The sequence below is a fragment of the Chelonoidis abingdonii genome, chromosome 1, assembly GCF_003597395.2.
Source record: "Chelonoidis abingdonii isolate Lonesome George chromosome 1, CheloAbing_2.0, whole genome shotgun sequence".
NCBI classification, from domain to species: Eukaryota; Metazoa; Chordata; order Testudines; family Testudinidae; genus Chelonoidis; species Chelonoidis abingdonii.
Genome location: NC_133769.1, coordinates 214,202,050 through 214,227,397, shown reverse-complemented (window position 1 = coordinate 214,227,397; position 25,348 = coordinate 214,202,050). Strand labels below are relative to the sequence as shown.

The following is a 25,348-nucleotide window of genomic DNA, read 5'->3' as shown; positions in this document are numbered from 1 at the left end:
AGAGATAAGCTTGAACCACTACAGGACTGTATGTTATCCAGCTTCTAGATCACAGGACTCCTTCCTGGTCTCCTCCTCCCAGTCCCCCCCCCCCCCCCCCATAATTTAAAAAAAAAACAAACCACTTTTGTAGAAGGGGATGGATTGTGCAGCATAGTTGCACTTCTTGAGTTGTTGGGATTCTGTCTGCATCCTCAAATCACTTAACATGCCAAAGATGTCAGATTATCTAATGCAGTGATCATAAATCTTTTGTTTCTTGATGGCCACTCAAAAGAAGAAAAATTAGCATAGCCTCAGTTACCAGTGCACAGATGTGTTGCACATTAGTTTGTGTAGACCCTTCTGGTGTACACTAAAAGTTCGTTAGAGAGCATGAATGCAGGATCTACATCGACCAATTAATGTACAACGCATTAGAGTGCTTAAGAAATCACACCCCATAGTCTGTTACTGCTCTGTGTAGATGAGTTCTAAGGCACGCTTTCTTTGCTTTGTCCCCTCCTTCTACCACTTTCCCTCATTATCTCCCTTTCACACCCTTCTCTTCTTCCCACATACTTAACCTTGTGATCTTTCTGTCATCTAAAATGCATATGTATATACCCCTCTATAATACTATCATATAATAATCACTGTTGGTGATGGATAAGGTTGAAAATTGGTATATGTCCTATTGGCTCAAAGCTTTTTCAAATAAATTAATTTTGGATTTTATATTGTTTGCTCACCTTTTTTTTTTTTTTTTTTTAAATCACTTTGCAGAAGCTTTGGCAAAATCAGTTCAACCATTTTTTAGTTATGCTAGAAGGGGTGCCTATATTCCAGTCAGAAAAATTGTGTTATCTCAAAAATGGCCCAAATATAACAATCCAAATTTGGCTTATTTGAACTGAAGAAAATTCTTTTCTGATTTTAGGAAAGGAGTGCTAAGAACTTCTTCCTGAGAACCATAGAGCAACTTCTTAGGGCTTTCTGAAGCAATGCAGGATGACAACTCTGCTGTGTTTGAAGTACAGCTATGCTTGCAAAATTTTAAACTCCATATTTGCACTGCATTAAAGCTTTCCTTTTTATTGGGGGGAAAAAAAGTGAGCAATTAGTAGTAACATACAGCGATAGAGGAGCTAGTGGATAGAAGTTACTATTTTTGCACCTCAGTTCTTCCACAAAACTGCTATCCGTGCTTCCTTGGTCTTCCCCCAAGCTCCCAACCAATATTCATCCCTCCTCCTTCTGCAGTTTGCAAAGTAATGGCTCTCCTGGGGCATATAAAAACATGGTGGTGTTGGCCAGTGGTGCATAAGACTTTGCAGGGATCTTGGCCCTCTGTGCACACCCTGAAATGTGCTGCTGAGTATCCTGTCCCATCGGCCTGGGTTCATATTATCTTGTGCCTGGGATGACCCTGTAGTTGTCTGACTTGGGGATGCAGTGAGATGGCCATGCAGCCTGTGTTGCCGCAGCTGAATTTGTCTCTCTTGCCTACTGAGGATCTGGTCCTTTACCTGAGGGGAATTAGTGAAGCTCGTGTCCGAGGTGTCTAACAGGTACAGCTGTTAAAGGTTTTTGTGCCCGTTAGTAACTTTTCTGGGTCCTTGAGTGCTTAATTTCTCAGTCTTAACATTAAATCAGTAGTATTTTTAATACATGTACATATACAGTATGTGTGCATATGCTTACTCTAAATGGGGGTCTGCTTATTCATAAGACTTTTGAAGAAGACTGAATATCCTTTTTAGTTTTTGTAAGTGGGTGGCTGAGCTTCTCTGAATTGATCATTTTAATGCTTCTGAGATTTGAATTGTATTGTAGTTGTGTTTTAGAGTGCCTAGAGCCTTAAGCAGTTTTTAGTCGTCCCCCTACCCCCAATAGAAATAAAAATGTTCTAAGCTGTGATGCTTTCTTATCTCCTTAGAGGGAATGACTATTGTTGTGTTGGAGTGGGTGAACTGTCTTTTGCTGGGGAGGATTTCAGTTGTGTACCAAAAGGATATGCATCCGGTTCCACATCTTTTTTCTGAGCTTTGCCTTTCTAATCTGGTATAACTACAGTAACTCCTTGCTTAACATTGCAGTTATGTTCCTGAAAAATGTAACTTCAAGCGAAACAATGTTAAGCGAATCCAATTTCCTGATAAGAAATCATGTAAATTGGGGGAGATTAGGTTCCAGGGAATTTTTTTTTCATTAGACAAGACATATATACACAGTATAATTTTTAAACAAACAATTTAATACTATACACAGCAGTGATGATTGTGAAGCTTGGCTGAGGTGGTAGAGTCAGAGGGGGAATATTCCCCAGGGAATGCCTTACTGCTAAATGATAAACTAGCGATCGGCTTAGCCCTCAAGGGTTAACAAATTGTTATTAATGTAGCCTTACACTCTACAAGGCAGCAAAAATGGAGGGAGGGGAGACAGTATGGCAGACAGACACACACTGTGTGTGTGTGTGTGTGTGTGTGTGTGTGTGTGAGAGGGGGAGGGGGAGGGGGAGGGGGAGATGTGCATTGCCCCTTAAGGACGCTGACCCCACTCTAAGTAGGTTGCCTTTTTAAGTAGATCAACAAGTTGAGACAGCAGCTGCTGCTAGCAAGCCCCCTCCAGCCTGAGCTTGTCGTCTCCTCTCCCCTCCCCCCCCCCCACGCTCTATGGAGATGGGGTAAGAAGGGGGCAGGAGAAGGGGACACCCTGACATTAGCCCCCCTTGTCTGTCTCCCTCCGTCTGTCCTCCCGCCCTGTGCACAGGAAGCAGCAGGGTCCTGAGAGCAGCTGGAAGGCAGGAGCAGCACATGGCAATGTGGGGCGGAACAGCTGAACTGCTGGCAATTGATAACCTACTGGGCAGCTGCTGCACAGGGAACTTAGGGGAGTGAAGAGCTGATAAGGGGGCTACTGGTTCACCCTGGTTCCAAGCCCCCGCCAGCCAGCTGCAACGGGCTATTCTTTCTGCAAGCAGTAGGCAAAGCAGCCGGCGGCCAAACAATGTTATAAGGGACCACTGCGCGTCTTTAAATGAGCATGTTCTCTAATTGATTAGCAACGTAACAATGAAATAACACTAACTGGGGCGACTTTAAGTGAGGAGTTACTGTACACATCTTATTATGTGGTGGTTTATACCATCCATGTCCTCCTCCTGTTAGTTTGACAAGTAATATTGAGAAGCTTTAACTGAAGGATAGGAGGGTGAAATAATATTAAGGCATACTAATGTGAAGGGGGGTGGGGGAGAAATTGGTTAATAAATGTATTTAAGAAGCTACCAATGTTAAAGGTGGAAAGAAAAGTAACTAAACAAGTATAACTAAGATCCAAGTGCTTGTTACTCAAGTATAAAAAGGTGTCTCTTCTGCATATATACCTCTACCTCAATGTAATGTGACCCGATATAACACAAATTTGGATATAACACGGTAAAGCAGTGCTCCGGGGGGGTGCGGGGCTCTGCACTCCAGTGGATCAAAGCAAGTTCGATATAATGTGGTTTCACCTATAACACGGTAAGATTTTTTTTTTGGCTCCTGAGGACAGCATTATATTGAGGTAGAGGTGTATTACACAAGCACCTGCAGGACACAAACAGGTCGGCACCTCACTTCGCTAGGTACTGTGCAGATTGATAGGTTCTCTGGGATAGGAATTGTCTTACTATCATTTAAGACAAGATGCAGCAGGTGAGTGAAAAACGTATAGGGGAGAGAGGAGTGAATCAACGTATGTGATAACTTGCATTATAGATTTACCTGGGCATTGGGACACACACTCTCGGTATCCCCTTGTGTTTTAAGTGTAAAGCTAGATGCCAGACAGATTTGTTGCACTTTTCCATATTCATTCATGCTGCTCATTTGATTCACTTTACAGACAAATGCAGGCAATGAGCCAGACATGGAAGATGAACAAGTTTGCTGTGAAGCTTTGGAAGTGATGACCTTGTGTTTTGCTTTGATTCCAACAGCATTGGATGCACTTAGTAAAGAAAAGGCATGGCAGACATTTATCATTGACTTGCTATTGCACTGTCACAGCAAGTAAGTGATTTAAAATAAATAACACTTGTATAGCATTTTACCTGTTCAAAACACTGTACAAACTAATCTAAAACAGAAGGTAGATGTTCCAGCTATTTATCTTTTTAACTACAAGGAGTTTTTTGTACAGAAATACTAAAGACTTCCAGTGTTGGTTTGCTTTATATTAATTTTTTGACAACCTATGGTAAGTTCAAAATATGTTTTTGTTTTTTTGATTGGTTAGTCATGTACAAATATGTATTAGTATTCTGTGTAGCAGTATAACTTTGTAACAAGGTTCTGTGTCTCACCAGCTCTCACTGAAATCGGAGAGTTACAGGTGTTCAGCACCACTCAATTGTGCTGTTTGAGTTTTTTCTGAGGTTTAACTGACTTTTGAAACACTCGTGTTTGAGACTTCCTGAAAAGGGTATTTGGCCATTCTGACTTTTGTTCATAATGTGATGCATGTATTAGTAACACTAATGTTGTTACTTTTTCACTTGTACTCATTTGTTCAAAAACTCTCATTCTTTTCTTTTACTAGTAAGAGTGAGAAGACTTAATGTATTATAAATGTCCAACTGACTTGGCAGAGTGCTTATTAAGCTTTCAAAAAGATCAGTAGATGTTATATTTAATGCCATTTAAAAAAGTTAAATATGATAGCTATAAAATACTTCAGTTATGTCAGCGGGATGGAACTTTGTCACAGGTTAATTTTCTCCTGTTACATGAATGCAGAGGCAAAGCTTCATCATTTATAGAAAGGTTTTAAGCTAGCATTGAATCGTAAGATCCTCTTACGCTAAATCGTGACTCCCATGAAAAATCATATTGTATTCAATGTTCATGCCACCCTTTTAAATATTAATCAGATTAAGAAATGTGTCTCTGTGGTACATGGATTGGTAATACACATAAATAATGTTACACCAGTTTACCTGCACAATCATTGTTTCATCTGAAAATCTGTAAGTTTGTCTAGCTAATGAATCGGGAGGTGGGGGTCTTCACTAAGTATAAAACTTTGAATGCAGATAGAAAAGTTAGTAACATTGTGCTTCTCAGGTAAACTTTAATTGTTCAAAAAAATTTCACGAGCAGCAAATGTGACTGGTAATGTCAAATGTAAATGTGTAGTTTTTGCTGGTTTTGGAAGACTTCCAGGTGGCAGCACTTCGATTGTCATTAAATGTTGAGGGTTACTAAAACATTATCTGCAAAACTGTTATTTTTATTAAAGACTTCTTAGTTCTGTTGTTCTGTCAGTGCTTTCCATGACACTGACATCAGATATTTTATATCAATTTATAAAAGATCAACAACAGGTAAAAGTGAATTAAGTCATGGTTGAATGTTAGTTATCTGGGTTAAATCCTAGCCCCACTGAAGTCAATATAGGTTTTGAAATGGACTTGTATGGAGTCAGGATTTCACCCATAGTGTTTGATTTCTTTTCCTTCTAGATGTGACAAACTGTAAAGATTTCTACACTACTCTGCATGAAGTTCTGTGATTAACTTCCCATACATTTTCTCTAACATATAACACATCTAATACACTAGTGTTGAAAAAACATTTTTTCTGTGTACATCTTCTAACAAATTCTTTGTCTGTTGAGAAACATTTGTGAAGTGGTTGCCTCTTAATATTCACTCTAGCTGACATGGATTGCTATATTATATAAGACTGAATCACTGGCACCAGGATAACTGAACTTAGTTCTATATGAGCTGAGGATATCGCCAAGAAACATGAACTTCAGGTGTCAAGTTTTTTGTGGGGAGGCTTATTACTGGAAAATAAGCATAATTACTTAGGATGTGTCCTTCAGATTGATTTTGTCTGTTGGTTTGCTTGAAAGCCTTCAAAAGGCCAGACTTTGGGTGTAAAGGCAGCTGACACACTATGTGTTTCAAGATGCTGTTTTTTCAACTTCTGAGATCAGTTACTGCAAATGAATTCTATGAATCCTAAACATAACAGTAAAATATGACAAGAAGAACAGTAATAGTATTTTGTTCAGGAATATTTTGAGAATCAAAATCACAACCAAATGGTAAATATCATTCCACAGTACTGTGTTGTGGTTTACAGTAGTGTTGTTTAGCCATACAATTAAGTATCCCTGCATTATCATAGGCTGCAGTTAACAAGGCTGCTATTACTTTGTGATATTGAATGTTGCCTTAGCAGCATCACAAAAGTTTGAGATCCACACCTAATTAATTTACATATTAGTTTTCATAGCTTGTAGTAAAAAGAAATGCAAACACAGTTTGCTTAACTTTATTTTTAATCACCCTAACAGATATTAAATAGACTTCTATCTCACCAGTCTCTTGTATTTTTAAAGCTTCCTTTCTATAATATAAAATCAAGATTTGTTTTTGGTTCCAAGTGTATGTACGTTACACATCAAACCTGGAGGGTGGTTGCAGCAGAGATATATGTAAAGGTGTTCGTTGTTCACCTCTTCTTGAACTTCAGATGCAGTGGTGGAAGACACTTCTTGAAAAAAGCTGTGCAGTCCTGATTGTGCAAGCTTGAATAATGCCTGACATCTCTGGGACAGTTTAGTATAGGGTTATTCAAGAATCTAGCCTCTGCATTTGATTTAATATTAACATTTTCCTTTATAAATCCCTAATATGATCTGAATTCCAGGAAGTGGATCTCATACTCCATGTGTAAATGATCTAGAAGTTTGTTGCATTTATTGGGAAATGAAACACTGCATAGATCCATCAAGATTTTCTCATCAGACTTTGTGTGTACAGAAATTTCAGTTTTTCTTTAGAGGCAGACAGGTAATCAAATGTAGATGAGGCAAAATATCCATTCCCCTGCAATTTTTGATTGATGTAGGTGAGGTACCCACTATTCATGATGAGATCGTCCATGTCCAGTTATGTCTAATATGTGCCATGCTGTGTTTGTGTAGTAAACCAGCACTGTTGAGAGAAAGTTCCCTTTAGGGATTTGCATCTGCAATGTGTGTTACACTGTTTGTATGTTCTCCATTACTAAATGGTTTGATGCTTGGTTAATGCTCATAACTTTTAAATTTGAAGTAGTTTATTTTAAAATAAAGACCATTATACTGTAAAATCTTCTGCATGGAATGTCAGTCTAGATCTTCTATTTTTTTCCAACAACATGACTATAGTATTTGATTTATTGTGACTTTTCCAGCAGTATACTCTTTTTGTCATAGCAGCTATAAGTAATATCTCAAGCAAATAGATTTCTACATCCTCTTTCAACTGGTTTTTTTGACAAGCAAGGAATTTGTCATTTGCAGTTACATACTTTTTGGATCTTTTTTTATGTGAGAACTAGCAATCTGTCATGGATCACACTCTATTGAATTTTTTTCTACATGAGCATTCAACAGACCACTTTGGATTAGGTTTCCTTTGCTATATGATTTTAATCCAGGAGTGGCCAAACTTGCTGAGCCTTATACAACAATCTTCAGAAGTTCAGGAGTCGGGGCATGCTGGCCAAGGGTCGGAGCTTCAGCTGAGGCTCTGAGTTTCAGCCCTGCTCCTGCTGAAACCCCAAGCCTCAGCAGGTGTGCGCCACAGGGCTGAAGCCCCAAACCCCTCTCGTTGCTGGACAGAAGCCCCTACACCACCATCCACTCCAAGGCAGAGGTTCCAAGCTCTTTCTCCTCCTCCCCCCGCCCCCTCCAAGCCTCACTTTAAAGTGAGCTGCACTTTAACTGTAAAAGAGCCACATGCGGCTCATGAGCCATAATTCGAGGGTGGCCAAACTAATCTGTTTGGTCCTACTAGTGTGGCTAGTATTTTGACATTGAAAGGAGCAACCAAAAAAACTATCCTAAATATTTAGTCTCCTGTTACTATGAATGACATCTGTTATTTTGTAATGACAAATCATGTCTTAATGATAATTAGCAACTCCTTGTATTGCTGCAAGAACTGACTTGTGAGTCTTAACATTGAACTACATTTGGCATTCACATAAACATCTGGTTTTAATATAACATACTGTATATTTCTCAGTGCTGATAAATCACAGAATTAACTTAGTTGATCTGAACATCTTACAAGTTTCATTTAGGATGAATTTTAAATATTAAAGTAAATTTACTTATGAAAGGTGTTGGATTGACTGCACTAGAAAGTGAAGTAACCTGTTTACAGAACACACATAGTAGAAGCTTAACAACCCCACCTCAAAGCTAAGTATTGAGACTCCTTCAGCCATAGGAGACTACTAAAACTGGTCAGTAAAGGTGTCCTTTGTAATGAGGAGTTTTCTGTTCTAGGCATTTATGCATCAGTAACTGGACTACAGAATTCAAATTGAAGTATGCATAAATTTGAAGGCCAGAAAAAGGACCGTTTTATCTAAACTGAGCTGCTGCTTAACACAGGTCGTAGAATTTCTCTCTGAATCTTGCATTTTGGCACAATTTGTGGCCTAACTAGAGCATTTTAGAAAGACATCTAGTCTTGATTTGAAGACTTCAAATGATGGAGAATTTATAAGATCCTTTTGGTAATCTATTCCAGTGGTTAATTATCTTGCTGTTAAAACTCTTATTACCAATCAGAACTTTGCTAACTTAAGCTTCCAGCCATTAGATTATGCCTTTGATTGCTAGGTTAGAGACTACTAGTGAACAGTTAAGAGACAGTGTTTACTTTTGATTGCTGCTAACTGGGACCAAATTTGAAGTGGTGCTTTAGTTCTGAGACATTTTGTTTTGTTTCTGTATCCTGACCTCTTTCCCAGTGTATGAGACAATTGTATTGTCTTTCTTCCTGCAAACACTAGAGGCAGTTCAAACCTATCTGCATTCTGGGGCTTGACCCCACCCCTTTTTTCCTCATATCTTAATTGTGTCCAACTTGCTAAACAGAGTAGCACTTCAGCTCTCCTGACTCATCCATTACCATCCCAGCCTTTAAAGATGATATGGTGCCATTAGCTAACAATTTTTCTCAGTCTGTCACATACACTAAAATTTAAGGGACTCTTCCCCTTATATGCGGCCACCCACTGAGCTCCTTATCTCTGTTTTTCCCTTCTCCACCATCATGGTGAAGCAAACCAGATTTAGCATAATAAAGGATGTCAGCCTAGTCAACTGACCAAAGGGTAACTACTTGTACTGTCTACCTTCTCAAGTGTTTCTAAAACTACTAGTAGTGGTGATAATCCAGCTAAGAACTCTAGGAACTTCTCTGTACCCATTCATAGAGGACCTGCTCATCCAAACAGTTTTCCCCTGGAACCACTAGAAGAAACCTAGAGGGTCCTCTCCATTCTTTGGCAATATGCATTTATGATACATTTAAAGAACATCCAGAACACAGGTCTTCTGATCTTATGCAAAGAGTTTTTTAAAAACAGACAAGTTCACGTGAGAGAGCTTCCAGATTTATTTTTAGGGGCCTGGAATATAATGGTAATCTCCTCTCCTTCTTTCCTTCTAATCTTAGCCACGTTTGCCAGACTTTGGAATTGGGGAGCATATCTGAAGAACTGTAATACACAGGGAACATGGTCAAGCTCAGATCTTCATAATATCATATCTTCAGAATTATCACTTCCTAGAGGAAAGTAGTTGGATTGGCTCTTAAGGACTTCCCAGATTTCCTGAGAGCAAGGTCATGTGCTGTTTCAGTCAAGCAACACAGTACTCCTGGCACACATAAATGAATAGCAGGGTACAAGAAACTCAAATCTAAATGTCAAAGCAGTTCAGATTCTTTTGTGGGCAAAATGTCACCTATCTTCTGTTATGGCAGTCAAGTGTAAGGGAGTACCCTGAAAACAAGAGGAGACTGGCTAAGCAATTAACAGATAAACACCTCAGAATGGTCCTTAAATTGTCCCTGCAACAGAAGTGTTTCTGCTCATATTTCAAAGCTACACAGCTAGAGATGCCATAGAGCTATCTAGATGTAACTCAAAGGCCAGGCTGTCCTTCACCAGGAAACAGGCTCACAAATTTGCAGATTGGCTTTTCAACCTTTCCTCCACTTTTCCACTACTAGGCCAAGTATGTCGAAAGATGGAAGGGAGTAAGACATCTGTTTTCATCCCCTGAAACAGGTATTGAAGGTATGGTACTCAGACCACATAGAGATCTCATGTCTCCACTCTATCAACCTACTAACAGGCTGAAGCACTTATCCGAGGACTGTTGAACAGCAACTCCTAAACATTGCAATGTCCCTTCGTAGTAACAGGTGCTGCAAGCCTTCCATCCATCCCACTGGTTTTCACAGTAGATCAGTCCTAGGAAATGTGAAGTCTTTCAGCTCTTCTGTGTGTCCTACATGTTGGAACTAAACCTGATCATGTACCAACCACCATTGCATCCCGTGTCTTAGTATAAACCAGTCTCAGACTCAGGCTTATCCAAGTCTGATGTAGATCAGCCTCCAAGTTTGTTAGAGCAGCATCTCTAACCAAACCAGCAGTTATCTCTTATCTTTTGTGTCTGGGATCTCTCTTAACCCATCTATTCAAAATCTACTGTATAGAATTACTTTGTATTTCTGTTCCATAAAGGCATAGTAGTCACCAAATCTCTGCTGTTAAGATACAAGACTTACTGCATTTTTCAAGAGGAAAAAAACGGTGGCTCTGTGGACTCTAAAATCTTTTGTAACCAATGTTAACTTTTCATACGTTGCAGGAAATATTTTTCCCTCATTTTGCTTAAATACTCCACATCAGGAGGAAAAAGCATGGCACGTGCTACTGTGAGGGAAGCAATTAAAATATACTTTTAAAAGAATTGATCAGTTCAGGAAAACATCATCCCTGTTCAGTTCTTTCCACCTTTAAATGCCTGGATCTGAAATGCATCCATATTTTTTGTATCTAGTGAACCAAGTGCTGTATCATTGAAGCCTATTCGGCCACTATTCCAAAAGGGATAGATCCCTTTCATTGTATTCCACAGTAGTCTCCTGGGCAGAAGATATGTCAGCCACAATAGGGGAAATCATAAAATTGCCACCTTGTCAACATCAAGACTTTTTTTCATAAAACACTATAAGCTTTATTTTTCACACTCAAGCAGAAGTGTCTTTTTAGCAGGAAGATGTTCCAAGAGGTGATCCCAAAATTACTAACTCTCTTACTATAGAGAAGGGGAAATGATTCTCTTCTATTTTCTCCCTTCATACTAATTTTTTCTTACTGCCCTTTCTCCTGGTCACCCAAGATATTTGGAACAGTTAAAGAATGGAAAAAATGTACCAGATTTCTTTTCTGTAACTGATTTATGTGCAGTTCCACCCCCCCTTGATTTAAATTTTTTTCTGGATATATGTATGATGGCCATTTCAAGGTTCATGTGTATACTCACCTCTACCCTGATATAATGCTGTCCTCAGGAGCCAAAAAATCTTACTGTGTTATGGGTGAAACAGCGTTATATTAACTTGCCCTGCCTCCCTGGAGCACTGCTTTACCACGTTATATCCAAATTTGTGTTATATCGGGTCACGTTATATTGGGGTAGAGGTATATATTTAGCACAATTTAAGAAGGTATTAGAAGATAACATGTTAATAAAACTTTTTAATGATTCCATACATCTGTGAAAAGTACTCATGGAGCATGAAAGTGGGAGAGGAATAGCTAACTCTGGAACTTTTTGGATGATTCTGAACTGCCACCAGTCTTTTCAAAAAGAGAAGCACTACCCATGTCCAGAAAAGAATTCTATTCTATAAAATTACTTCATTTAATCATTTTATCTGACAGTTCTTAGTGTAATGACAGTTGTTCAGTGATAGACGTGTATGTGTGTTGGTTTGGAGAACTTGTCCTATTGTCTATTTGCCAAATAAATATCTTGTGCTTAAAAATATCTTTTAAATAGAAGTTTTTTGCCTGTTCCGGTTTCTAGTATTTTATTTTAAATGGTGAAGATATTAAGTCTCATCAAATTCCAACCATTTGTGAACATACAGTATTATTTTCTTTTTTACATGTATACATTGCTGCATGTTATGTTGCATGTTACTCTCAATTTTTAATGAAAGAAACCATGATCGTCTCAATTCTCTATCCTTTCCAGCCACTTGAATACTCAGAGAGCTTCTCTTCTTATCTGTGTTCTGATTACATCTTTGTCTTCCTCCCCTACTTTGCAATATATGAATTTAATTTTAAACTTTGATCACTTAAGAGAATTCTCAGTAAGTCATACTACATACTTGACTGGAAGAACCTTCTTAACAAGATGTAAAATTTATAGTTAGGTACATCGTGTTCATAAATTTTCAACTCTGATTTTTTTTTTTAATATGACCTGCAATTAGGATGCCAGAAGTCCAGTAACTTGAGAATTATGTGCTGAATATTACAAATAGCAAAGGTAAAGGGCATTCAGGATATAATTTGTTTTAAACTTTGCATTCTCCTGTCTCACTAAAGTCCAGGTCATCAGTTTTGACTTAATTTGATGTCCAGTACATACATAGTATGCAGGTGAAGTTACATCTGCCATGAAATAAGGAGACAGTCTAGGAAGTAAACTGTTCTTATACTGTATTGAATAGTTTTGCAAAGATTCTTTTAATGTAGTTTATACCCTATGGAGTACAAGATATTTAAAAAGAAACTGCAGTCTTCAAATGTGTTGAAGCCTTTTGTTTTTGTAAGTACTTAATGGACCACCCCACTCTCTAGTGGATTCTAGTGTGGGGTTAATGTCACCATGTTGGTTTTGGACCGTGGAGCAAGGGCTGGCAGTCGTACAGAATTGCTGGGTATTTGTTCAATCTGTTTGCAGGTCACTTTCACTTATACTGAAAGATGACAACACAGATTTTTTGCTTATCTTGTTTTAAAGAGCAAGATGAGATATTTAAAAGTTTGTATTAATGATTCTTTTTATAGTTTTTGGTTTATAAATGAGTAATTCACTTGAAAGAAAAAACAAATGAGGGACAATAACTAAACTGTGAAGATATTGCTGTTTCTTACATTTTGCCCAAAATAATTATATTGTGCAGTTTGATGTATAATTTACAGTTTTATGTGTTTTCTCTTTCTAACAAAATTTTCACTGATATCAAGAGGTATTTTTTTAGCCCACATTATAATTGTATGTATCCTTTTATGGGAAAAATTAAATGTTTTTTCACTATTTTCAGAACTGTTCGTCAGATGGCACAGGAACAATTCTTTTTAATGGCTACCAGGTGTTGTATGGGACAGAGACCTCTGCTTTTCTTCATTACACTGCTGTTTACTGTGTTAGGGGTAAGGCTTTTGAAATTAACACTTTCATTATTCTAGTACGGTTTGATAGGATAAAAATTATTTCAATAAAAAGTACATTACTACCATGTATAATACCCTTGAATTTACATGTTTTGCACATTTTTTCTTTGATTATGCTGCTATGGCTCTTATATTGCAGTGTGTTATAGGATAATTCCAATTTGATAGGGGTAAAAATGGTCTCTTATGCAAATACTACAAATATATTTTTAAAATGTAACTATTTTTAAAAGTAAATGGCAACTTTTTAAAAAAGTTTATTCCTTAAATTAGATAAATATGCATAAATTATGAATACATTTGTTTTTAAGCTACATATTTGTGAAGCAGTTCTTCCTTCATTTCCTGTGCTTGTCAGGACTTTAAAATTCAGTTTACTTCTGATTCTGTACTAAATGTTTCATCTTCTCAGTTGATCTTTGCAAGTTAGCAAAAGAAGCTGCTTTTCAAATATTTAGGTTAAAAAAAAAAGTCATTTTTAAGTTTACACACAACTGTTAATTTCTTTAAATCTTAAACATTTTCATTTTATTTTTCCATTCAAATTCTATTCAGTTTAGGACAAAATTGGGTTTAGTGGCTCCAATTAAAAAAGACATTTATCAATTATACATTATTTTTGTGTTATAGAGTACTGCAAGAGAAAGAGCTAAGCATTCAGGAGACTACTTCACCCTATTAAGACACCTTCTTAACTATGCTTACAACAGTAATATTAATGTGCCCAATGCTGAAGTTCTTCTTAATAATGAAATAGACTGGCTTAAAAGGATTAGGGTAAGTTGTAATATGAGGTGAATTATAGAGATTGGTTTTCCAAAAATTCATATTAAAATCTAGTTGTAAACTTTACAAAAAATCTATAATTTCAAGCTTTCTAACTTTTTTTTTTTTTAAATGTTAGGATGAAGTGAAAAGAACAGGAGAAACAGGTGTTGAAGAGACAATCTTAGAAGGCCACCTTGGGGTAACAAAAGAGTTATTGGCATTCCAAACCCCTGAAAAGAAATATCATATTGGTTGTGAAAAGGGAGGTGCTAATCTCATCAAAGTAAGTTACAGTTTGTATTATATGTTAATTTTTAATATAATTATTTTGAAACCAATTAAAAAAAATTTGGAGAAACTTTTTATTTTGCAGAATGGAACCACAAAAGTGCCTCAGTCCGTGAAACATTTTTTCTTTGTAAAACAAATGGTTCTACTTGGAATTTATTAAACTTTTCAAAGTATAATGGACATGTTGGTCTGTTAAGAATACTTAACACTTACATTTCCTTTTACATCTTCAGACCACTGTTCGTTGGTTTGTTACAACTTACCGAGATATCTTTAAGCCCCACTTAACTTGCAGAAATTGTGGATTCCGCAATATTAGGCTTCCACCACAATTTTGATAGCCCCCACTGTCAGCACTGGGCAGCCGACAGCAGAAGCCCTCGCTCTCAGCCCCATGTTCCCACTCTCAGCCCTGGGTGGCCAACAGCAGAAAATTGCAGAAAAGTAGTAACGGACTTTATTACCACAAATAATTTCCACTGTTACTTTTCTGCAATTTTCTCTGTCTTGTTCAGAACTCAGCCATAATTTTTTGACAATCTTCCCACAATTCAAGTAGGGTCTTTTATTTATATGCTTTTATTGCTTCAGTTTCCCCAGCTGCAAGTTAGATTGACAAACAATGCATAGTGAGACAGATATAGAGCACAAAATTCTTTCCTTCCGTGTCCTAAATTCAGTCTATTAGGTCTTGCTAATGAATTTATTATTCTTTTGTGTTCAAGTTTATGTGCAACACCGTCATGTTGTCTGAATAGCTGGTTAATCAAGTGTTTTCTGTGCATCAGTAGGGTGATAGCTCTGAGCTTTGAAACTCTCTTGTTGAGAATACAGAGCAGCAGCTAGAATAGTACTTTCCAAAGGCGATACACTAATTTAGCAAGATTTGTCACTGATCCAGATTGATTAGAGATTTACAATTACATTCTAAAAAGAGAATTAACTTGAAGATACAATATTTCTTTTTTTAGGCTCCTCTTTATTATAGAATGAAATACATTTTAGTTTATCTATATTCTTTTCAATCATCTCTCTAACAAATGTTATACATCTCTATCCCGATATAACACGACCCCATATAACACAAATTCGGATATAACGTGGTAAAGCAGCACTTTGGGGGTACAGGGCTGCGCATTCTGGCAGATCAAAGCAAGTTTGATATAACGCGGTTTCACCTATAATGCGGTAAGATTTTTTTGGCTCCCGAGGACAGCGTTATATCGGGGTAGAATATCGGGGTAGAGGTGTAACGCTTTCCAGTCTGTTGGAAAATGCTTCAGTTTTTTAATAGTAACGGGTAACAACTTCTCTGTTTTTCAGGAATTGATAGATGACTTCATCTTTCCAGCTTCCAATGTGTATTTACAATACATGAGAAATGGAGAACTGCCTGCTGAGCAAGCCATACCAGTCTGTAGTTCACCAGCTACCATTAATGCTGGTTTTGAGTTGCTAGTAGCACTAGCAGTGGGGTGTGTCCGAAACCTCAAACAAATAGTAGACACCTTGACTGAAATGTATTACATAGGTACAGCAATCACTAGTATGTAGCATTTTTAACCTTCTATTTTTCATTGTTTAATTTATGCATTGTATATGTTTCCTCCCACTTACAACTTGTGCTGTCAGCTGATTCTGATGCGAATTACACACACACATCTCCCAGTTGAAAGCATCTTTGACTTTACAAACTTAAAAGTTAATCGCTCCAAAGTTAGGGAATGCCAGAGTTAAGGTTGCTTCTGCAACCTTACTTTGGCTCCATGGTATGTATGCATTATGACAGTCTTTAATAACTTGATCATGTCCCAGTCTCCTTGCCCAGACTGTCCCAGTTTATTTTCCACCCCCATACTCCGTCTCCCACTTAATCTCCCTCCCTGAGCTCCTTGCCCTGTCTACTTGTCCCAGTCAGCCCCAGTTCTTCCATGGCGCTCCAGCTCCTTATCAGATTTGTCTCCTAGCACCTTTTTCTACTCCTTAGTCCACTCCCCCACAGATCCACTTCTTGTTTCTTTTGCATCTGAATCTGGCAGCTTCCTCCTCTATGCTGCCTGGGCCCACAGGAAGGTCACTTAGTGTGTACACTGCAATGTAAGCCCAATATAAAATTCATTGTATTTTAACCTAAGTTAAGAATTTTTGACCCATGCACAAACCAAGGGCTCTGGCATCCATGATGCAGTGTGCAAACCTGAGTCAAAGTAACCAAATCCTAGAGTCCCTAGGCGGCCCATGGCGTGCCCACACCCCCTCCATGTGGCTGCTCTGGCCCTAGGACCATAGTGCGCTGTGGGAAAACTTTACTGCCCACCCTGAACACTACCAAGAAGCAGCTCACTTTGCAAAAGGCTTGATCTGTTTTCTCTGCATTGCAAACCCAGGAGGCTCTCTGATAGTGTGCTTGCAGATAGGTGATCAGACCAGAATGGGTTAACACTGACCTGAATTTCTGCAGTGTGCAGAGGGAGTGTGGTGTCCATTTTAAATAGAGTGGATTCCAGATTGTTGGGATAGAGAGGACTAAGGAAGTTGTCCCATGGAATTGTAGGATACTTCAGGATGACTCCTTGGACCTGAGTCAAGTGGGGCTGCATCTATACTACAAAGCAGTAGGGCTTGAAACCTGGGTCCCAGCTTGACTCAAATCCAGCCCTGCAGATCCTGAGACCATGCATTTGAGCCTTGAGTTAGCACAGTTGGAGTATAGATGCAAGGGGGGCTAGCCAAGCAAGGGCTTACATTACAGTGTAGACATATCCTGAGAGCACGGGAGACCATCTCCCTTCTCTCAGTTCTGGTGCCCAGACCCAGCAGAGTCTAGAGCAGTCCAGCAGGGCAGTTGCGGGGAAAGTCTTTAAGAGCCTTGGGCTGGAGCATGCCCCGTGCAGATAGAATCTTCAGGGAATTTAGTTGCTACTGTCTAAAGTCTGAGCATATGCAAACTATGATTTTTCAAAGGCTTATAACTTTTCTCCAAATTTGGATGGATTTTCATAGGGATGGCAAAGGCACGGGAGCCTATATATTGTGACAAAGTTCCTCCTCTACCTTGGTGGGTCCTGCGCTTCTTGGCAGATTTGCTCACCTCAGTGATCTTCCCCACAGTCTGGGTCAACTCCTCCTGTGTCTGATCAGGAGTTGGGAGGTTTGGGGGGAACCCGGGCCCGCCCTCTACTCCGGGTTCCAGCCCAGGGCCCTATGGATTGCAGCTGTCTATAGTACCTCCTGTAACAGCTGCATGACAGCTACAACTCCCTGGGCTACTTCCCCATGGCCTCCTCCAAACACCTTCTTTATCCTCACCACAGGATCTTCCTCCTGATGTCTGATAATGCTTGTCTCCTAAATCCTCCAGCAGTACACTCTCTCACTCTCAGCTCCTTGCCTTCTTGCTCCCAGCTCCTCACTCACACTCCTTCTCCTCTGGCTCCTCCCTGCCTGACTGGGGTGAGCTCCTTTTTAAATCCAGGTGCCCTGATTAGCCTGCCCTGATTGGCTGCAGGTGTTCTAATTAAAGTAGCTATCTCCACTGCCTTCTAGAAAGGTCTTAATTGGCTCCAGGTGCCTTGATTAACCTGGAGCAACTGCCATTTGGTTACCATGGTCCTAGAGATTTGTTTAGCCTGGGGCTAACATACCTGTGTCTCAGTACTTTACTGTAGCCATCTGGTCTTGCCCCATCACAATATACACAATGGATCACTAGCTTGGGGGGGGGGGGGGGGAATTATAGGTCACTTTCAAATCAGAGTTGCTTGCGTTAGTGTTGCTGGGACATCACTAGGTTGGCCTGTTGGTCACTGATTTTAGCTTACTTGGTGACAGTAAAATACGAGTTGAGAGTCTGTGGGGGGTGGATTAAAGGAATAGTTCAAGTGCTGGTTCCTATGTGTATTCCACATGTGGCCATTCATGCACTTCATGCACCTGAGAATGAAGACTTCTAGCAAGTACTGTCTGTTGGTCTGGGCCTCTGCACAGTTGCTTCCCTCGTGCTCTTTACTGAGAGCATAAGGGATGATGCAGACCAACATCTCTCAAGTTCCTTCTTATTGCCTCATGGCCTGAGTCAGAATCGTGTGTCCAATGCTATCTTTGCATCATCTTTCAAAACCTGTAACTATAATTGTATATAGTTTTAGTATTCATAGCATTTTAGTGTTTTTATAGTCGAGTTAGTTTAGTTTCTCTCCATCTTGGGGATCCTGTGGAGAAGGACTATGCTTAAAGTCCTGGGATTTAAGAACTGTCTCCTTCTCAGTCAGTGATGAACACTAGTGTTTTCTTTACAGTCTTGGGGAGGCCATTGTCTCTGCTAAGTTCAGCAGCTTCCACGCTTTCCCTCCCCAAACCTGTGAGGAACAAGAGCTCTGACGGAGGAAGTATATCAAGGAGAAAGCCATGGGACCCCACGTGGATCCAGGCCAGGGAGACCCTCTTGTTTTACAACAAGCTCAAGCTCAAAAGCAGAGGCCAGAGCTGTTAAGCCCTGGGAATCACTAGATCTGGGCTTTTGATGAGACTAAAGGGCTCACTCATATATACTCAAGGACAGATCCCCTTCCAGGTCTTCTCCTAAAAGAAAGGATCCCTCCCCTACTCTGTCCAAGTTGGGCAACTCCTCATGCATGGGTCCTAAAGACCTATGACCATCTAAACCTCCCAATTATGAGGATAATGTGCAAAGGAGAAAGGATCCATTGGTACCAACTCCAGCTCTTAAACCTAAGGAACAATATGTGCTGACACCAACTAGGAACTCCAGTTAGGACTCCTCTTACATGGTATCATCTTGTCCCCAGAAGGACCCACTGACCACCATGACCATGGATGTGCTGGATCTAACCACTGTGACACTTCACTCTCCAGGATGGACTGAAACCTATACCTTTCCGGAAGATATTTTCAACCTTCCTTATCCTCAATTGCCTCTCCCTTCGGGTCTGGTTCTTCTGAGTGACACATCCACACTGGGGGAGAAAACCACCTCAAGGAGAAAAGGATACTCCATATCCTGTTCACAAGTTGGAGCATTCACCCACTGGTACCAGCAGCATTGCTGTTGGAACCAGAACTTACCTTCTAGTTGGCCAGCTCAGATGTTCTAGACAAGCCATTGCTTCCACAGAAGACGACTAGTCTGGACAGAGACTCTAGGAGGTCTTGGATCCATCCTCCACTCAGATATGATTACCATGGGACCAGTGGTACCTGTTGTCTTGGGGTCCCCCCCAGTGGGTTGACCCTTCAAACTGGCCATATTGGTGCCCGTAAGATCCCTAATTAGGCACCTTGGATCTGTACATGGATACCGCTGGCCTTCCTCCTCCAGCCAATGCCAGCTGGCTCTGTTGGCATGCAAGGGGGAAGAAATCGAACCAGATGCACTGGTACCAATGGTTCTGATGGTGTCACCTTCCTCACCTGATGAGGCAATTGCCCCATGCTTGCCATCCCCACCTGACTACCACAGGCAGCAACAAAAGCTCCTGCAGAGGGTGGGGAGTGAGATCCGGATTCCACTTGACAGTTTGCAGCCCTCTGAATCCCGGTGAGGTGATCCACCCAGCAAATAAAGCCATTGTGAAACCAGCCAGGGTAGTTTAGCATTCTCCTGCTTCCTACGTTCCCACCCTGAAAATGGCTGAGAGGCAATATTTTGTACAAGTTAAAGGAGCAGAGTTTCTGTTTACTCTCACTGCCCACAACTCCCTAGTAGTACAAGCAGCCACTAAGACATCCAGGCTTATAGCACTGCAAGGCAATTCTTGCAGACAAGGGCACTTAAAAGCCTTGACCTTCTGAGAGAGGAGGTATTTTTATCCACCCGCAGCTTTCTGTTCAAAATTGCTAAATATGAGTCGTCTTTAGCAAAAAATGTTTTCACAAACACTTGAAGTTCAAAGACCAACTCTATCAGGAGGACAGAGCCCCATTTCAAGTAAACTCTCTTCAAGCTGCAGTGGGCATGACTAATACTTCATTAGAGGTATAGCTACAGCTGTAGTGATGAGGTGTGAATCTTGGCTCCACTTCTTGGGCTTCCAAGTCCAGGAATACCATTGAGGACTTGCCCTTTGAGGACCCTAATCTAGTCAATGAAAAGACTAATATTTATGCTTGTTGAGGACTCCAGGACAACTCTCAATTCCTTGGGGTTTTATACCCTGGCCCCAAATTGAAAATACCATAAACCAAGTGTACAAGCCAAGATCTTTCCCTCAGCTATTCTACTACCAGTTCCTTACAAACTGCTGTGCAAATGTCAGAGAGCATAAAAACCTAGATGTGCAGCTTCCTCCACCACAGCTATATCCATTCAACCCCCATCCGCCAATCAGGTTACTTTTGATGGGATGCTTGAGAACCATGTATCTTTGATACCAGTTCTTACTGCTTCCCAAACCTTTGATTGCCTCCCCCTTTTCACCCACAGCTGGAGGGGAATAACAACTGACAGGTGGGTACTAGAGATCATTCCATCCAACTACAATATCGAGTCTCTTCGCCCTCTTCAGGGACCATGCTCACAAGGAAATCCTCTGTTAGGAGGTGGACTGTCTTCTACAGTGCAGGGCTGTAGGACAATATATCTGCAAAGAAAGAAATTAGGAGAACACGTAGACTGTTTGTCACGATAGCAGAGCAATCATGGGGACAAGCATTATTGGGTCAGAGACTCTCCAAGTAGATGTCTGTCTGTATCATTCTTTATCATCTGTGTGCAATTTTTCCCCGGAAAGGGTGAGAGCCCGTTCCACTAGAGCACAGGCAGCCCCTGTAGCATCTCTTTAAACGTTTGTAAGGCTGCAACTTGGAGTTCCATCCATTATGCCTTAGTCCAGGCCTCTTCTGCAGAACCACCTGTTGGGATAGCAGTATTACAGATGTGTACCAATTGCATCCTTGCTTCCTGCTCCTGTTTGAGTACTGCGTACCGATTACCCACATATGAAAATACACATGGAAACCAGCACTCGAAGAAATGGAGGTCACTTACTTGTAACCAGATCTGCTTAGAGATGTTTGGTCCGTACCTATATTCCACTGCCCACTCTTCTTCTCCGCAGCTTTGAATCCTATATGATTCACAGTAAGAGAGAGAACTAGAGAGGCATTGGTCCACACCATCCCTTATACCTTTAGTGCAGAGCATGAGGGGAGCAACTGTTCAGGGGTGGACCAATGCACTCTACTTTCTAGAAATCTCCAGTATTGAACATGTGGAGTGAACCTCCATCTCAAAGAACCTCCAGTTATACGTAACAAACATCCATTTTCAGAGAAAAACCCAACTGTAAGCCATATTGATATCTTTATGTGAAATTGCATACAACTGTGAAGTAAAATGTGTGACGTAAACAAACATGATGTAGAATAAGATATTGAAGAGGACTGTAGTGTGACTAGAGAAGTATTCTTTTACACATTTCTTTACTTTGATAAGGAAACAAGTTACAGAGCCAAACTGGTGCAGTATTCTGAACTCTGATTCCTTGTCACTGCTAATGGATTTTGAATTCTTCAGCCTTTAAAAGGTGAATCATTAGTCTTAAGGAAAGAAGTATTTCTGCTGCTAATTTGGCACTAGCTACGTTTATTTTTAAATTGGTTGTATAAGATCTTAAAGATTTCACTTAAACTGTCATTGTCAACAAATGAGGTCATTAATTTTAGAGGTTTTTAACTATTTTCTGTTTGAAGGTTTGGTAAGTTAAACTTTGTTTAATATGACATTGTGAACAAATAGTAATTTCGGTTTTATGGAATTGCCTTGATTATCATAATAGATATTGTTTTGTAATAAAATTTTTTTAATCAATTTTGGTTATTCTCTTGTAGCTTGTGAAGCACTTACAGAATGGGAATATTTGCCACCTGTTGGGCCTCGGCCATCAAAGGGATTTGTAGGATTAAAAAATGCTGGTGCTACTTGTTACATGAATTCTGTCATTCAGCAGCTATACATGATTCCAGCCATCAGAAATGGTATTCTTGCAATTGAAGGCACAGGCAGTGATGTAGATGATGATATGTCTGGGGATGAGAAGCAGGACAATGAGGTAATTACATAGATGACTTGCTGGTCATTTGTTTTAATACTTTCAAGTTGTCATAACTTTTTTCATCAGATAGAATTTTATTTTAATGGGGTTTTCTTACATTTCTAGCAACAAAACTATAATATAATATTTCTTATTTGAAAATGCTAGCAACTAGAGTAGAAGATCCAAAAGATTCAGGCTTGCTTTTCCCCTTCACTTTTTTTCCTTCGTCTGGAATATGTGATTGAAAATGTCATCTACAATGTAGATTTAACAGTCTACATGTAGCATGTATAACTTAAAATAGAGATACAATACGTAAATTACTGTTTTCCTCCAATAATCGTTCTGTAAACTTAGGGTGCACCATACTGTACATGGTTACCTTGTTGCTAGTTTTAGTTCTCCTATATTCTGCTTATATTCATTATGTTAACGAAGATTACTTGACTGTGTTTTTGATAGAGCAATGTTGATCCTCGGGATGATGTGTTTGGTTATCCACATCAGTATGAAGATAAACCAACATTAAGTAAAACAGAAGATAGAAAAGAATACAATATTGGAGTTCTGAGACATCTCCAAGTCATCTTTGGTCATTTAGCAGCTTCCAGACTACAGTACTATGTACCAAGAGGTTTTTGGAAACAATTCAGGTAAATAGAAAATTTGTTTTCAATATTGATTTCAGTTCACTGAGACTATTAAAATATAATAGAAGTCAGTTATATGAAAAAAGTAATAGACATAAGCAGTTTGTATAAATTTTAAGATTTATGTGGCTTTATATGTACGTGCTATTTAGAATGTGGAAAAGTAAGCTGAATTAAGCAGAAGTAACAGGAACATCTTTCAACTCTAGCAATTTTTGAGACTTAGCAGCCAGATATTCGGTTATATGTGAAAGGGAATGTTTAGTTTTTGTACCAGTTGATTCACAACACCATAAGCAGTCAGTTACCTATGCTCAGTAAAAGTGAATAGAGGTGGTATTATTTCAGTGTATCTTTCTGTCCTCCAAAAATACCCCCAAAACACTTCTTTATTTTTTTATTTTTAGACTTTGGGGTGAACCTGTTAATCTCCGTGAACAACATGATGCTTTAGAATTTTTTAATTCCTTGGTGGACAGTCTAGATGAAGCTTTAAAAGCTTTGGGGCATCCAGCCATGTTAAGTAAGGTTTTGGGAGGTTCCTTCGCTGATCAGAAGATTTGTCAAGGATGCCCACATAGGTAAGTGTTTCATTTTACCTTTTTCACGCTAAAACAGTCTACATTTATGTGAGAAGATGGTTACCAAAGTGGTGGTAAGCAAATAAACTGCCTTATAAAAGTCTTCCTGTTAGAAGAAGGATCAATTGGAAAAAAAAAACATGAATATTGAGGATATATTTCACCTTTAACGGAATTTGCTATCTTGTCTGGGTAAAACCTTAACATTAAGTACAGTGCACTAGTGTTTCTGTTGATCTTATTGCTCCCACTATCAGCTGTGTTCTAGAAATTCCTAAATCACAGTGTGTGTATAAACACAAACCATTTGTACTAGAACAGGGGTGCCTTGAGAGCCAAATGTACTTCACAAAGTCCTAAAACATGCTCCATTGCTGTGTTCACCCTGGAACAACATGGTGAAGACCCAGCTGACCAAATTGCAAGTTTTTCTGTTCAGTTCAAGCACCAAGCTTTTTCCATTAAATAACAAAGATACAAATTAAATCAAATATTATAGTAGTAATACATGACTTTAAATAAAAAATAATTGTAACTTACACCTTTGTGAAAGGTACACTTTCTGACATGGCTTTGACTTAATGTGTTCCAATGTGACCTTCAAATTACAATCATAGGAATGAAGCAGCAATGTATGGAGACAACCAATTAGGACGTATCTTGGACAGTAGCTGACCTTATTGGTATTTATCAAATGAAAGGAACTATGCATAGATCAAAAGGATTCTGCCTGTTCCACATAAATGTAACGAATCTTTTTCTCTAATTTGTAAGCAGTTGTATATTCTCCTCTGTGATAAAATTGCTGCTATTTTGAATCCATTCCTTCAAAACATTCAGTGACGTCAGCTGTACAACACTCATGAATTTGGAACTTTTACTTCCTTGCCATCTCTCTCATATGAATAAGATTCAAGAATTTTTTTTGTTTTGCTGTCCAACTGAGTGGCCATGCAGTATGTAGGTTCTTCATTCTGATTTGCTGCTTATATACATTAATGCCTCAATGCAGTGCCCACAGGCACCACGGCGCCTGCCGGGGCGTCCAAGTGCATCCGCGTACTAACCAGCGGATGAGCATCTACTGAAAAAGCTGCCGAAATTCGGCAGCGACGCCTCTGGATGACATCACTTGTCGGCAGCATTGAGGCAGATGCTTGTCCACCGTCACGGTCCTCTGTAGCTTGTTGTCTGGCGCCTGCCAGATGAAAAAGGTTGGGGACCACTGCATTAATATATATTTGGATTATTGGAATGTATCATTTTCATGCTTTATATAACTCAAAAATAAATCTTTTTTTGACGTTTTCTTGAAGCTTTGATTTGAGACTAAGCATTAAGAATTTCATTCCAAAAAGATTTTGTGTGACTAGAACAGCTCTTTCAGCCTGTATTTATGGTAGGTACAACATCACACTCCCTCTCTGGAAGAAGAAACAGAAGTCTGCTGCTCGCTTTCCTCAAGGTCTCATCATTGTCTCAGATTTTGTTAAAACAGTGTCTGACATGTTTAAAGAGACACACATTTTTGCTGCATTTAGGACTAAATAAAGCAAAACTGCTGCTAGCCAGGGTATTCACTGCTGTAAATAGATCAGTTAAAATAAATCGGACTATTCAAAGAAGTAAACGTCTCACCTAATAGTGTGTTTACAGTACTGAGCCTGTAGAATTGTACAATTATTTAAAGC

At 39.4% G+C, this 25,348-nt stretch overlaps 1 protein-coding gene across 4 annotated transcripts in view; it reads left to right on the top strand.

Annotated features, from left to right (window-relative positions):
* Nucleotides 1-25,348, top strand: part of USP9X (ubiquitin specific peptidase 9 X-linked) — a 211,555-nt gene that overhangs the window by 150,564 nt on the left and 35,643 nt on the right. For all 4 annotated transcript variants that reach the window (XM_032795781.2, XM_032795782.2, XM_032795784.2 and 1 more), the window contains 8 exons: nucleotides 3,874-4,040; nucleotides 13,184-13,292; nucleotides 13,944-14,090; nucleotides 14,218-14,364; nucleotides 15,696-15,918; nucleotides 22,221-22,441; nucleotides 22,889-23,079; nucleotides 23,484-23,657. In XM_032795781.2, coding sequence (XP_032651672.1) covers nucleotides 3,874-4,040; nucleotides 13,184-13,292; nucleotides 13,944-14,090; nucleotides 14,218-14,364; nucleotides 15,696-15,918; nucleotides 22,221-22,441; nucleotides 22,889-23,079; nucleotides 23,484-23,657 — 1,379 coding nt within the window. The remainder of the gene's footprint in view (nucleotides 1-3,873; nucleotides 4,041-13,183; nucleotides 13,293-13,943; nucleotides 14,091-14,217; nucleotides 14,365-15,695; nucleotides 15,919-22,220; nucleotides 22,442-22,888; nucleotides 23,080-23,483; nucleotides 23,658-25,348) is intronic.